The sequence below is a fragment of the Festucalex cinctus genome, chromosome 6, assembly GCF_051991245.1.
Source record: "Festucalex cinctus isolate MCC-2025b chromosome 6, RoL_Fcin_1.0, whole genome shotgun sequence".
In the NCBI taxonomy this organism is placed as follows: Eukaryota; Metazoa; Chordata; class Actinopteri; order Syngnathiformes; family Syngnathidae; genus Festucalex; species Festucalex cinctus.
The window spans coordinates 23,199,920-23,215,599 of record NC_135416.1 but is presented as its reverse complement, the minus strand read 5'-3'; the positions used below and the strand labels follow the sequence as shown (position 1 = coordinate 23,215,599).

At 38.9% G+C, this 15,680-nt stretch overlaps 2 protein-coding genes and 2 non-coding genes across 6 annotated transcripts in view; 1 reads left to right on the top strand and 3 right to left on the bottom strand.

The window, feature by feature from the left end:
* LOC144020198 (ribosomal protein S6 kinase beta-2-like) overlaps nucleotides 1-6,319 on the bottom strand; it is a 31,950-nt gene extending 25,631 nt beyond the window's left edge. The window contains exon 1 of the mRNA XM_077523422.1: nucleotides 6,207-6,319. The gene's annotated coding sequence lies outside the window, so the exon portion shown is untranslated. The remainder of the gene's footprint in view (nucleotides 1-6,206) is intronic.
* Nucleotides 3,800-15,680, top strand: part of LOC144020197 (E3 ubiquitin-protein ligase DTX4-like) — a 28,204-nt gene continuing 16,323 nt past the window's right edge. Inside the window, exons 1-3 of one of the 3 annotated variants that reach the window (XM_077523419.1) lie at nucleotides 3,800-3,881; nucleotides 5,871-6,045; nucleotides 6,851-7,077. In XM_077523419.1, coding sequence (XP_077379545.1) covers nucleotides 6,017-6,045; nucleotides 6,851-7,077 — 256 coding nt within the window. In that variant the 5' untranslated portion in view covers nucleotides 3,800-3,881; nucleotides 5,871-6,016. Of the gene's footprint in view, nucleotides 3,882-5,683; nucleotides 6,046-6,262; nucleotides 6,773-6,850; nucleotides 7,078-15,680 lie in introns of those variants that run through there. The other 2 variants (XM_077523418.1, XM_077523420.1) reach the window with 2 other exon arrangements.
* trnak-uuu (transfer RNA lysine (anticodon UUU)) lies at nucleotides 4,558-4,630 on the bottom strand. Its single transcript has one exon. It is a non-coding gene; the product is annotated as a tRNA-Lys (tRNA).
* On the bottom strand, nucleotides 5,257-5,329 carry trnat-ugu (transfer RNA threonine (anticodon UGU)). The gene has a single exon. It is a non-coding gene; the product is annotated as a tRNA-Thr (tRNA).

Genomic DNA, 15,680 nt, shown 5'->3' with positions numbered 1-15,680 from the left:
AACGGCGCTGATGTGTGTGTGTGTGTGTTTTTTTTTGTTTTTTTAATTCGACAGAACCAACATCAAATACAATACAAACAAATTAAGCACCACAAAATGTTACACACAAGTCGATTACAGCACACTTCAAGAAATATACACTTGAAAAAATAAAAACAAAAACACAGCCAATTGAATACCCTTGTGTTGCATCCAATCTTGAAAATCCTTCAAAAACCTTTGAATTACATTACAAAAAAAAAAAGAGATGATCCAAGTCTTCATTTTCCACTCCACAGAAAACACACATCCCAGTTTCCATTTTGAATTTATGTTTTAGATATTCCTTAGTTGGGTAAATTTTGTTCAAAATTTTAAATTGAATTTCCTTCATCTTGAATGGGATTGGAAAAAATAGATACATCTGATCTTCTTAATTTCTTCTTTTTTGAAACCTTTTAGAATATAGTTCTTTTTACAGGAACCGGGCCACTAAATTTTTGTAAATACTGTCTTAAAAATATGTGATTGCATTTAGGATTACAAAAATCAATACCTTCTATCCAAAGATTTTTCAAATTAGGGTTAATGTTTGAGTAATACATATCTTGTTGAGTCATAGTTAGTTAAGATGATGGTATAGCTTTCCCAATTTGCTTGTATTTGTTCTTGGTACATTGATGTTCTCACAAAAAAACATATTGTAGAATACTTCCTTCGTTAGTTAAAAGATGGGCAGTCGCCAATATACCTCTTGAAAACCAGTCTTTGCGGAAAAAAAAAAAAAAAGATCTTCTGTTTATGGTTATATAAGGATTGTTCCATATTGGACTGTTGTGTAGTGTAAAATTATGTTTAAAGACTAGTTTCCAGTATAATAGTACTTGCTGGTGGAAGTTAGAAAGCTTCACCGGTAATTTATTCAACTCAAAATCACACTTTAAGAGAAAGTGAATTCCTCCCAATTTATCAGAAATCAAATTAGGTATGTAATGCCAAATAGAGCAAGTATTGTTGAGCAACGATTTCAGCTATTTAAGTTTTAATACACCATTCATAGTATCAAAATCTATGGCGTTTCCTCCTCCCTCTTTGCAATTTTTTATCATATCATTTTTTGCTTATATAATGACATTCATTTTTCCAAATGAAATTGAAGTTCATGGTATCAATTACTTGAATCAATTTGTGTAGAATAGACAGGGAATGCGCTGGGTATATTAATCTTGAAAGACTATCCATCTTGGTCAATAATATTCTCCCAAAAATTGAGATATCTCTTTGCAACCATCGATTCAAAACTAGTTTGCATTTGTTAATATTATCACAAATATTCAACTTTTCAGATATTTTTTTGTCCTTTGTTATAGTAATCCCCAAGTATTTCACTTCTGTCTTAACCGTAATGTTATATAATAGTTGCAGAGGTTGTTCTTTCAAGGCAAAAAAAAATCACATTTGTTTAAATTTAGTTGTAGAACAGAGGCTTTTGAAAAATAATCAACCGTATGCAGAGCTATGGGAATTTGGCCTTCATCTTTCAAAAACAGGGTAGTGTCATCCGCTAGTTGACTTATTATTTGTCTGCCCATTATGTCAATTCCCATAATAGCACTACTTTTAATTAAAATAGATAACATCTCTGCAACCATTATAAACAAGAGGGGAGAACTACCACATCTCTGTCTAATACCTCTTTTTATATTGAATCTATTACATGTACCATGACCTAAGGAAACAGAACTATTTATGTCATTATACAACATACCAATAGCACTTATAATTTTTTTTTTACCAAAACCAAAATGATAAAGTGTTTGTAAAATAAAAGGATGTTCAACAGAATCAAATCCATCCATCCATCCATTTTCTTGACCGCTTATTTCTCACAAGGGTCGCGGGTACCTATCTCAGCTGGCTCTGGGCAGTAGACGGGGCTGGTTGCCAGCCAATGGCAGGGCACACAGAGACGAACAACCATCCACACTCACAAACACACCTGTGGACAATTCGGAGCACCCAATTAACCTGCCATGCATGTCTTTGGAATGTGGGAGGAGACCGGAGTACCCGGAGAAGACCCACGCGGGCACGGGGAAAACATGCAAACTCCACCCAGGAAGGCTGGAGCCTGGACTCGAACCTGAGTCCTCAGAACTGGGAGGCAGACGTGCTAACCAGTCTAACACCGTGCCGCCCACAGAATCAAATGTGTTATAAAAATCTAAGAAAAAATCAAACTGTTTCCATCAATTAGATCACTATAATCTATTAAGTCTAAAACCAGTCTTATGTTATTATGAATCAGTCTATCTTTAAGGAAGCCTGATTGCGTTTCACTAATTAAATCTGAAATTCCATACTTAAGTCTAGATGCTATAGAACTCGAAAAGATCTTATAGTCTGTGTTAGTAATGTGATAGGTCTTAGATTATCCAGTAGCCTTTTATCTTTTCCTGGTTTAGGAATAAGCCATTGTTTCATACTTGTCATTGATTATTTTTTATTAATACATACATTCTATTAATGCATTAAATAATAAGTGTCTTTTGTCCTCCCAAAAAAAATTAAAGAAGTTAACTGTCAGACCATCACAACCAGGAGATTTATCTAAAGCCATTTTCTGAATAGCTGCGTCCAACTCCTCAATTTCAAGTTACGATTCACAAAGCTGATAATATGCTTCGTCAATTTTGGGAATCAGATGAGAGACATTATCAAAGAAATTGTCACATTCCGTTTTTGAAAAATGAGAAGAATACAGTTTTGAGTAGAACTGAAAAACCTCGTTCTCCAATAGTTTGGGTTCGTTACATATTCCTTAAATTAACAGTAGAGAAATACAATTTTTTTCTGTCTATTTTTTTCTAGATTGAAGAAATATGAGGGTTTTTTTCTCCTGCTTCAATCCATTTCGCACGAAATCTCACAAAGGCACCTTGTGCACGATTGAGATATAATTGATCTAATTTGTTTTGGAAGTCCAACAAACGTTTTTTATTTTCTATAAGTCATATCATTTGAACTACAACGCTGACTTATTTCTTGTAGGAGATTACTTTCATAGATTCTTGTTTTTTTATTTCGGTCTTTACTGAATTTAATACTAAAATCTCTAATTTTGTACTTGCAGAATTCCCATTTATACGGCGCTGATGTGTGTGGTAAGTCGGAAGTCCGTGGCATCTACGCGATCGGTGACCCCTGCCCGATCGGTGACCCGCATGCGCAGAAGATCGGCCATCTTGGACCGCTAACTACAGCACAACAGGGGTCCAAACACGTTCACACGCGCAGAATGAAATTAAACGTACAGGACAGGTGCACGTTTGTTTTTGTTTATTTTAAATTTGAATAAAAGCTGTTTTGTACCCAAGCATGTCTTGTCCCTAAGGTTGACTTTGACACATACTGTCTGTGTTGGATCGAGTTCTTTGTTTTTCCTTCTCTGCATGTGATTTCTAAGTTTGACCGCATGGTGGCGCATGTGCCCCATGATTAAATGAAGCATGGTAATGAGCGTCAGGTGTGTGTGAACCTTTGAGTCTAACTTTTTTTTTTTTTTTTTTTTTTTTTAACCGTTGTTGGTATGCGAAAAGGATCGTGTTCTCCTTTGGACATTAATGGAAAAGGATTGGACTTTATTGTAATTAAATTGTTTTTGACCACACGACCGACGTTTTGTTTTTTGAGGTAATGACATGTGTCCGAAGAGTCTCACCGGTTCACCCCCACAACAAATATCGTGTCTTATTGGAAAGACTTTATATACTGTAATTATAAATTGCTGTGTGCCGTGTATATCCGTATAGATGAGACATATACAGCTCGTAGGCAGTTAGTATAAGGTCGGAGGCGTGGTGGTGGGGTTTGTGCCGGGACGGTCACTGTTTTCTAACAAGGTAAAAAAAAACAAGGACGGTATTTGCTGCCTTGAAGACCCCCTTTTTCTTTTATAGGTCAGTTCCTTAGACCCCAATATTAGATTTGGCAGAGGCATCTTTTGTTGAATTACAGAGTTACATATGTAATATAATATAATATTATATTATATTATATTATATTATATTATATTATATTATATTATATTATATTATATTATATTATATTATATTATATTATATATATATATATGTATGTATGTATGTATGTATATATATATGCAAGTGACGGTTCCAGTCCTCCACCTGGAGCCAGTCATTATTCAGTGCATCTACCCCAATGTCGACGTCATCGGGCTTCTGTTTATTGGCGGGTAGCAAACCATTACATATACGTCAGTGGAAGTACGTGCGGCGTACTACAAACTTTGGATAATTTAGTTTATACGTTGCTCAGTGAAAGTGAGGTTATGTTGAAATGCAGTACTGCAAAAGCGAGGGGCCTGATAGATTTATAGTTCGTGTTTAGCTGAATGCCAAGTAAGCCTAAAAACTCGAATTTTGTTGCCCTGTGTATCATGTATTATTGTGGTTTCCGAAGTACAACAAAGTAACCTTTAGTGAAAACCTGCAAAATAAAAGGTAAGAAGGTCAAGTTAGGAATATTTTTAGTTTTACGCGGAACAAAAAAAGATATCGCCCGAACAGGGACTTGAACCCTGGACCCTCAGATTAAAAGTCTGATGCTCTACCGACTGAGCTATCCGGGCTTCACTTGAAAATGATGCAAAACAATTTAAAGTAGTTATAGCATGTTCTAAATATGCGAAGTGAGCATCTCGAATTCAAGGTACATTTTTGGTAGCGGCGTGGTGCATTGTGGGTTGGCGAAACTAGCAAACGGTCATTGAAAATGAATTGGATACAAATGGAATCGGCTCTGATAGAAGCGTTTCAACCGCTGAAAAGTTGCTGTTTATTTATTAACATACATAGCATGTGGCTTACTGACATCGGGGAAGTTGACTTGCAAGCTTTAAAGTGTACAGTTACGCAAAGATTGTCACCACTCTAATCTCCACCGTTCAAATTGATAGGGGAGTTGGTAGCCTTGTTTTTTTTCCTTCGCGCGTGCGCAAACTTAATGCGCACTTCGCTTGTTGCAGTATTTTATTTTTATTTATTTTTTTAGTGGTTTCCTTTGTATGTAAGAGAACAAACACGCTGCAATTACAGTTTAAAAGGCAGAGGTACTATTAACCGACTGTACAAGTCACTATTGTATTTAATACATTTTGGGCCCACTTAAAACGCCGTTGCGTGATAAATATTTTCAGACGACGAACAGTCTATTTACAAACATACATAGCGAGCAATGTAGAAAAAGAAAATCATGAGGCCCCAGCGAGATTTGAACTCGCGACCCCTGGTTTACAAGACCAGTGCTCTAACCCCTGAGCTATGGAGCCCACACTGTTAGTAGGTGACAAGTATCCAACTAAAATATCTATACATTTTGATATGCCTCACAATTGTGTAAACTATATCAAAACGTTATTTCAAATCATTGATGCAAGCGTTCTTTACTACAGCAAGAGAAGTGAAATACCGTGGTTTCCACCAGGTGGTGGCAAACGTCGACTTTCCATATACTTGACATCAGTCTCTTGTCTTTTATACTAAACAAAATTATTTGTATTGTGGCGTTGTCATCCAGATGCTAAAATGAAAGCCTCAGGTAAAAATTACGGACCCAGCCATGGCAACTGATGAAATACCCCGTAAACGTTTTTGGGCTTTGAATTGTGTACGAGGTGCTGATTGGAGGCAAGCAAGGAAAACGTGCAGCAGGCTGGTGTTGTGTGCAAAACTCTCCTCACAGTTGGGTTTCCCACTAGTGCAGAGATGGACGCGGAAACATGAAGAACTTGTGGGATTCCACTTCACAATGATTGATATCTGTATGTTCTACTGGATCTCTATCGGATGTTACTCCTATATGGACTCCAGTTTTGTTTACAGCAAAAGGGACGTGTTCGCCTTTGTTCGAGCCCTTGTGGAAGCGAAGGGAGCAATGGTGGAGGAGGCAGGGAGATACATGAGCGGAATTGCCTCATGAAAAAGTGCGTCGATACAGGATTGTTTCCGAATTTTGGATGGTGGACCCAGGAGATCACATCAGTAGGTGAGTGGAGGACTAGGTGGCTTAAATCATTAAAAGGCAGAAAATGCGATTTACTTGTGTTTGCCATGTACATTTGTCGCGTGTTAAAGCCAAGACAGTATGTTAAAAACACACGCTTTCATAAAACACACAACGTTGCAATGTGTCCAGTTTGTATTTACCAGCGTAAATGTTGCATCTCGGTAGGTAGGGTACGACTGGGGGGACCCGTGGAACCTGTTCTTGGATCCGGGTTGCACCCGAGAAGGAGAGTTGTTACTACTCACTCTGCGTTTTGGTGGGCTACTACGCCCAAACAGAAGGAAAAACACACTCTAGCAGCCGCCTCATACACGCTATCGGATTTTAATGACAAACGATGTCGTACGTGCTTTCTCATACAGCGAATAACAGCCAAAGCGCTGCCTTTTTATGCGTTGCTCGCATCAACACACCTATATTATATGCAGGGCTGGTTACCACAAGATGTTCAAAGGCCTCCGCTATCAGTCAACGACTCTTCAGAGATAATATCGCGTGTATGTAGCAAAAGAAAAAATGCTATCAATGTAGACTCTTTTGTTCGTGTAGTCTTCGTGACTGGTTCACCTTTTACGGCGTTGTGTAGCAAAAACTGTCGCTTAGACGAGGTTACTGTGATTTTTCTCGTTGTGGCCATGCAAGAAATTTGTCTTTTTGTAGAGGAATGCATAGCTTTCTCTTGGCGTTAGGTCTGCAGTGCATTCATGTAAGCTACATCACCCCCATTTTATTGTTCAAGTCTGTTGTTGTTATTTATCTGTTACATCTTTAAATCCCTTTGCAGGGCCAATAGTAATAACATGCTCGTGGCCTCTGCTGTGGTGGTTTGGGAATGGCTGAACGAACATGGTCGGTGGCGGCCGTACAGTCCAGCCGTCTCCCATCAAATAGAGGCGGCCATTCGGAGTGGAGATACTCGCGGGGGGAGCGTGGTCCTCGGCCAGGTGGAAAGTCGACTCTCTCCGTACATCATTGATCTCCAATCCATGCACCAGTTTAGACAAGACACAGGTAAGATGGCGATCATGTTATATGGTTAGTTTATGCCACTATGCTAGCTAGCATAGTCCTTTGTTGTGTATGCTCAGGGCTTTGCATCCCAAAAGAGTAAAACAAAACCATTGGTGTTTGGGGCATAGCCTCCCTCTAAATTTGAGGATACTAATCTTCAGGCTAGCACTGTCCCATTTAGTCTGTGCATGCCATTTATGAAGCCTGCCCTGATGGAAGAAGAAGCGTCTTCTAGACTGCCAGAGTTCACACAGCAAAATCGCCAATGTTAGATTAACACTGAGAATGTTAAATCTAACACTAAAAAAGTGTTCATGCGTGTACACACGAATGAGTGTAAATCTGACACTTTTTCATCCAAGTGTTGACCCCCCCCCCCCCCCCCCCCCCACACACACACACACATACACTTAACTATTTAACTATTTACTCCAACACTGTATAGTGTTAAACCTCCACACTAGTAAGCACAGAGTAGTGTTGAAAGTACTCTACACTACTGTCAGTGTTAAACATTTAATTCTGACAAACTACACTTAACTCTGGTGTGTAGATACTTATGAGTGTATTGCATTACATTGGTTGAAATCCCGTTTATGAATATTCCATTCAGTTGTAACAGTGGCTGTGGGGGTATTCACAAGACCAAAATGTAGCTGTTTATTTGTTTGAGGCAAAATTACTTAATAGCTTCGGAATGGAGGAAAAGACATACTTGTATGTCGACAGTGTCTTCAGCCCCCTTTCACTGTTTAGAGATTGCTTCTCAACTAGGGTAAATGTGTCCCATAAGTTAAGTAAATAAACGGTACCTCTGAAATCATCACTTTGAAGGAGATCCCAAAAACTGCAGGTTTGTTCAACCATTGACATTGCATCAAAGAGAACAGGCCAATTTTCCAGACGTGTGTGGACTGACCAATAGTATTAGATTAAAAAAATAAATAAATATGACATATACCAAATTGTGAATTATGAAGTTTCGGCCCAGCGCCAGCGATAAGAAACCGATTAAAAAAAAAAAATAAAAAAAAAATATAAAAAAAATAAAGAAATTAGAATCTCCGGGTATTCCGGTCTCCTCCCACATTCCAAAGACATGCATGGCAGGTTAATTGGGCGCTCCGAATTGTCCCTAGGTGTGCTTGTGAGTGTGGATGGTTGTTCGTCTCTGTGTGCCCTGCCATTGGCTGGCAACCAATCCAGGGTGTCCCACGCCTACTGCCCAGAGCCAGCTGAGATAGGCGCCAGCACCCCCAGCAACCCTTGTGAGGAATAAGCGGTCAAGAAAATGGATGGATGGATGAAATTAGAATATAAATGAAAATAAAACTACATCCCAACAATAACCATAGCATAACATAAATGGATTTGTTTCTGTAATGATACACATGAAAACATTTGGGAGTACTGAATGTCAGCTTTGTGTTCAGGCACATCTAGAGAGGAATGATATGAAGACAGAGGTGGGGGTCAGTGCTGGGCTGAAAACTTTAAATGATTATTCAGCAACTGTCATGATGACATCATGTCATGTTACTATTAGTTTTACTATGTCAGAAATTACTGTATACATGACACAGGATGTAACAACAACTCAGTGTGTGTTGTGTTTACGACGTAATATGAATCTTGGATATAAGTGTCTTGTATATGACATATTTAAAATGCACCTCTGTCAAATATGACGTTTTGATGTCTGTTTATTATTTATTTATTTATTTATTTATTTATTATGGTTCATTTGAGCCATGACTGATTGGCAAAAAAAAACTTCATAAATAATTTGTTGCCAGTAAATTCACTTATGTTGCTTATACACAGCATAAACCTTTGGCCTAAATTTAAGGATAAATTCATCAGTTGTGCTCAGGTTTTTGTGCTTAAGCATTTCTCTCTGTTGTAATACTTAAGGAGAAAGTTAAAGCTGTCAAAATTAATTGATTAATCAGCAAGTACGGTAATCAACTATCAATCGAAAATTATTTTAATAATCGAGTCATTGGAACCATTTTTAATTTAAAATTGTCCAAATCCGCTGATTACAGCATATCAACACTAATTGTTCACTGATATCTGTAGTCCTTCATGAAAGAAGAAGACTGATTATCTTCTGTGTTTAATCAAAATAGGACATTTGCCAACATCTGTTTTGACTTTGGAAAGCAATGACCGAACCTTGAACATAATACAACGACGTCATCAATCCCCCTTTTTTAATCACTATATGAATACGAAGTATGAAATAAACACCAATCACTGGTTAAACAGTAATCGGTATGGGGGAATTGCTTTTATAATACACTTTGACGCAAAATTGTAATAAAACGCTTAAGTAGATTAATGGAATTATCAATAGATAAATCGATTCTAAAAAAAATATTCGATAGATATCGATAGTGGCAGCACGAGAGAAAGTATTGTAAAACAGTAAAGTGTTCTTCGTGTAATTAGTTTTTCTTGTTTGTGTGTTAAAGCAATGTTGTGGACGCTTAGCCTGGCATGGGGGCAAGAAAAGCCTGGCGGGCCAACTGTTACGAATTGTCCATATTTTGTACAGAAATCAGTGAACGTTGACATGTTCCGGCCGTAACATGAATATTACAGATATATATTTTTAACGCTAGCACCAATGATGTAATGTATCACTGTTCATTCCTGAGCAGTAGAAGCTAGCGGACGTGTTTGCTAACGTCTTGAAGCTAACCCCTCTCAATACTAATCATATCAGCCGCAAGGAATAATGGCAGTGACGAAAGTGTTAGCGGAATGTTGGGTAGTAGTATCTTGATGTGATCTCCGATTGGTATGGTATGGTGTGTGCATGGATGAGCAGGAGAGAACGCAAAAGAAAAGACAGTGAGGGGTGTGTAGCAGATGCGCTAGCTTACAGTGATTGAACGTTTTATTCCGCGACCAAAGTGTCTTTGCAAATTATTTGCTGCTAAAATTTGATGGATTAAATTAAGACTCAATTGAATAAGCAATGCGATCCGGTTCGTTCGTCTGTATTTCACATGACCGTAGTGTAGACGAGAGCTGCATTATATCAGCACAATGACCCAATTCAAGTCCAGTTGACAACACTCAAAACATTTAAGAAAAGTGAAGCTTCATATCGAGATTATTACGTTGCATGATGTGCAAAAAAGCACCGGTTCTTTGTGCTAACGACAGCTTTGTTTATCATAGAATAACAAACACAATGGCACTGCACTGTATGGTTACGGTATGCTTGTTGTTATTCTCATTCATCTAGCTCATTTTGTTCTCAGCTGTTACTGTAGTAATAGATCTTGCAAATGTGAAGTGTAGCTCACGAGTGGTATTTTTAATCATTGCTTTTTATTTTGGTCCTTGACTTAACAAAAATGGGTAGTTAGTGGCACTAAAAACGTTTGGGGACCACTGCCTTTGCTTGAAGAAAAAAAAAAAACAGCCTGTGTGTGCAATGTGCATTGTTCGATGCCACTGCTAGGTAGATATTTTTATTTTTTTTGATTGGTTCATTCTTTGAAACATTAATATTAATTTGTGCAATTAAATTCCCTTGTGAAGTTAGTATACATTTGTTGCCATTAATGCAATTCTACTAATAATTTAGTGCAATACCATTAAATATATATAAAAATATATGTATACCCAGAGGTGCCATTTAACATATTTTTGATGGTCTATCATATGTCGGGCAGCACGGTGGATGACTGGTTAGCATGTCCGCCTCCCAATACTGAGGACTTGGGTTTGAGTACAGGCTCTGGCCTTCCTGGGTGGAGTTTGTGCTTGTGAGTGTGGATGGTTGTTCGTCTCTGTGTGCCCTGCCATTGGCTGGCAACCAGTCCAGGTTGTCCCCTGCCTACTGCCCAAAGCCAGCTGAGATAGGCTCCAGCACCCCCCGCAACCCTTGTGAGGAATAAGCGGTCAGGAAAATGGATGGATGGATATCATATGTCGGCGCACAGCACCCCCTTCCATCTTCGTCAGTCTGCCATTTTTTTTACGCCGCAACAAACTTTAATCGTTGGTCGTCAATTTTATTTTATCCACGCTTCTGTCGTCACTTCTTCACCGCTCTTTTAGGACCGACCGACCGATAAAGAAATGAACACACATGAAACACATAATTAAACAAGTTAGTTAGCATACTAGCCGTAGCCAGAACCGCATAAATTGCCGTGACATCACACACGAACATACACATGACAATATTTACAATCATCTCAAACATTTAATAAACAAAAAACATACCTTGTATGCCTTGTAATCCAGTAGACTCTCTCTCTCTCTCTCTCTCTCTCTCTCTCTCTCTCTCTCTCTCTCTCTCTCTCTCTCTCTCTCTCTCTCTCTCTCTCTCTCTCTCTCTGTCTCTCTCTGTCTCTCTCTCTCTCTCTCTCTCTCTCTGTCTCTCTCTCTGTCTCTGTGTCTCTCTCTCTCTCTCTCTCTCTCTCTCTCTCTCTCTCTCTCTCTCTGTCTCTCTCTGTGTCTCTCTGTCTCTACATATGTGCCCAAAAAAGTAGTACCCGTACCAGAAGTAAATGTTTACAAAACATTCTTTAAATAAATAATTTCATCCAGATTTAACAAAAGACCACAACCATAAATGTTTATATGCAAATAAATGCACATACATACAATATTGGACTCAAATAAATATTGTACCTTTGTGGTGTTGTCACTGGCAAAGTGAAGTGACATCATCTTTAGTAATTCTGCTTGCTTCCGCCTCCTTAGCCAATCTATTTTGTTTTGCTTCTGTTCTAAATCCTGTGAAACATCCCTGGCGTGTTTTGTGTTGTTTATGTTGTATACAATGTGTCTAACCCATATTAAAATTTTCTCCATGTAGTGTAACTTGTATATACTGTTGTTTCTTTTAAATAAAGTTTACTGGAGAGGGGGAAAAAAAAGCCTTCTTAACTAATCATAGCGAGCAACAAGTCTAGGCAGAGATACTTCATTGAACACGAGTAGTCACTCTCACGCACACATCTCATGATCTCACACACTCAGCATGTCCTTCTTTCAGTCGTCAGCAAAACAGGCATCCGTCTGTGAGAATTATGTCAGCACTTGACCCGGTGAGTGCCGATTACATGACAGATGAAAACCCACATTTGCTGTTTATTGGTCAGCCATTTTGTAAAAGTTTCTCACCAGTCGTCATTCGCCAGAAAAACAGGGGTCCGTCCGACGGACAATCTGTCACTCCCGAGTCCCGACAGAGTTGCCCACTTTTGTGTATACGGCGAGAGATACTGCGTTAACGGGGTCCCACGGTAATGTTCTTGACACAAGGTTAAAAATATGGAAATTCAGACAAATTGTTCTGGAAATGAATTTCAGTAGTTTGGCAGCTCTGATACTGTCGAGACATTGATGTATGTAATGTCTGTATGTATACTCTGTGTCAATATTAATTTGAGAAAAATGGGACATTCTTTTTTTCCCTCAATGCATTGCTGAGGTATTGGATCAGGACCTGGTGTCGGAGACACTTAAAATCAAAGACTTGGACTCGGGTGCCAAAGAAGTGTGATTGGGATTTCCCTAATTTTAATAAATGCATATTAATAGTCTGATTTCAGTAGATTTAATGCAATAATTGATTAGTTCTTCTCGTCAGTATGTAAACATACTATGTTATGTTATAATGAATTTTGCTATTAGTTCATTTTAGGAGTTTTTTGTTTTGTGCCTTTTTTTTGTTTGGTTGTTTCATCAGAATGAAGCTCCAGCTGGTCCAGCTGAAGGAGACGCATTCCCTTGACCCCCTTGAAAGCCACAGGTCATTAGGGCTATGGAAGGGTGCGCTGGGGGTGGGGCAATGGCAGAAGCTGAGTCACAGAGGCCAATATCTCTCCCCAAAGACAGGAAGTGTTGGATTGTTGTAAAAAAGTTGGGAAGTGTTTGTGATGCAACAAAGTATAAAACAGAAAGAGCCCTAAGCACATTGTGGGAGACGATGGCTGCTGCTTTACGTTGTATGTGGTACGCATGGGCTTTTCCGCTGCCTCTGCTTGTAGTGGAGCTATATGGCACTGTTGCTGTGTGCTTGACACTTTACAAACGAAGCAGGAAATAGACCCTTCCACTGTGACGTCACATTTAAGTGCGCCCCAAACGGTGGAGGGCAGGGCGTCAATGCGAGTGAATTAGAAAACAATCAGTGTGACCTAGAAAATGGGTCAAACAGTTGTTAAATCAGCGACCAATGCTAAGGTGAACTTGTGCATATGGTAGCTCTGGCCAAACTTCGACGCAACTGCTTTGCACCCACAAAAAGTACGAGGATATGCTCAGATCATTTGATATCAGGTAATTTGTCTCCTTTTTTTAAATTTTTTTAAAATTTTTTTATTTTTTTAGTCATAACATTAACCTCTGATTGTAAATTTGAGGCAGATGTGATGAATGTGCCATATTATCTTTAGGAATGTGTTTTAAACCGTGTAGTCTGTTAGCAGCTAGCAACCTAAGATAGCTTGAACACTTCCATATACAGCAAGACGAGTACAGTATATCCAGACACCAACGATTTCATGAATGACAATTTACACCATGAAAGTAGTGATCGACGTACTGTTACAACCAAAAACAACATACCTTACTTAAGCTTCCACTTCCACTTTTTCCTCCAACAAACTCAATTTTTTTTGTAGTTAATGGCTCCAAATGACTGGTTTCAGTGAGTCGCAGTAATGTAGTGTCCTACTCAGGACGTTTTTCGTGACACTTGACAATATTTCCCACCTTTTAACGAAAACACTTGGCGAAAATCAAGCTCTCTACATTCATTAGTTATGGGATGTTTGCCCTCCGGAGGGCGCAGCGGGAGCTAAGCGGTCACGTCTGCTGGGGGGGTAGGGGGGATGGTAAAAAAATTGAAACACCACTAATTTCATTATCAACATCATCCAGTGTAAGTTTTACAAGCGATATATGGAGCTCTGATGTCCGTAGACTCCGCCCTGTGTCGATGTTGAGTCTAACGTCATCTCATTGGATTGATTCAGATTTCTTTCACAAAGCTGTTCTGCTTGCCCGGGAGTTTTCCGTCTCGCATACTGCGTCAGCCTTTTTGACCATGTTTGACACATAGCATGGTATGACATTGAGCCTATGGAAATGCTGCTCGTTATTTTTTCCTTGTCTAAAACAAATGCACTTTAAGCAACAGATTCTATCCATCCATCCATTTCCTTGACCGCTTATTCTTCACAAGGGTTGCGGGGGGTGCTGGCGCCTATCTCAGCTGGCCTTGGGCAGTAGGCGGGGGACACCCTGGACTGGTTGCCAGCCAATCGCAGGGCACACAAAGACGAACAACCACCGACACTCACAAGCACACCTAGGGACAATTTGGAGCACCCAATTAACCTGTCATGCATGTCTTTGGAATGTGGGAGGAGACCCGAGTACCCGGAAAAGACCCACGCAGGCACGGGGTGAACCTGCAAACTCCACCCAGGAAGGTCGGAGCCTGGACTCGAACCCGAGTCCTCAGAACTGGGAGGCGGACGTGCTAACCAGTCATGCACCGTACCCGCCCGCAACAGATTCTATAGCTATATTATTTTATGAATCATAAAACTGTAAATAGTGTTTTCCTTCCAATTGATCCAATGATAAATGCACAAGATCGTTTGTCTGTGCACAAGAGATAAGCCAAGTTCCCGGGTAGTGTCAATTTCGGAACTTATTGAATACTGTAGTTTATTTGAATTAAGCCTGCATGTGACTATTTTTTCAACCTTATAGTACTGTGAATCATGCAATGTTTATGTGGCATAGTTGAGACCGGTGATTATTTCAATCTGTTAAAAATTGTGTTTCTCAAAGTTGATAAATTGAGGTTATTCAGTTATTTTTGACTAAATAGTTTTTCGGTTATTTTTTTTGATGCATTGTGCCAGCAAGGCTTTTGAAGTAATTCTCTTGAATAAGTAAATATTGTTTTGTTCTTTGTTTTTATTATATGATGGTTGTTGTTGTTGTTTTTTTTCAGATAATATAGATAATGGCACTCACGATAAATAAATTTGAAAAAAAATCGGAATCGGTATCAGCCAATCTTACTCACAGATGATCAGTATCGGCAGCATAAAATCCTGATCGGACCATTTTCTTTTTTTTCTTTTTTTTTATTAGAATGGCAGAGTTTAGGTACAATATTAATCTTATACTGTTGACTTCATATTAAACCTATTTCACAAATTATCAACCAATGACAGTCACAGAATCTATTGAACAATGTGTAAACAAAAGCTCATCAAAAATACTGCAGTTTCCCACGGTCACTAATGTGCATGATGTGTTTGAAAAAGAGAAGAAACATTAGTGTGACCTTACCCTTAGCATGTGCTTGCCTACTGGTCTGTGTATGCGTGTGTGTGTGTGCAAGCACGTGTGCGTGCACGTATACAGGGAGGGGTCAGTGGTAGGTAGAACAATAAAATCCAGATGGCCAGTCTCTTTCCACCTGCCTCAAGTTGCTTTACATCCTCTTTTACTTCACTACAGTACACTCTAAAAAGAGAATTGTTGAACCAATTTAAGTTTAAACCAACTTAATAAAATTGCTTTAAGTGGTAACACACGATTGA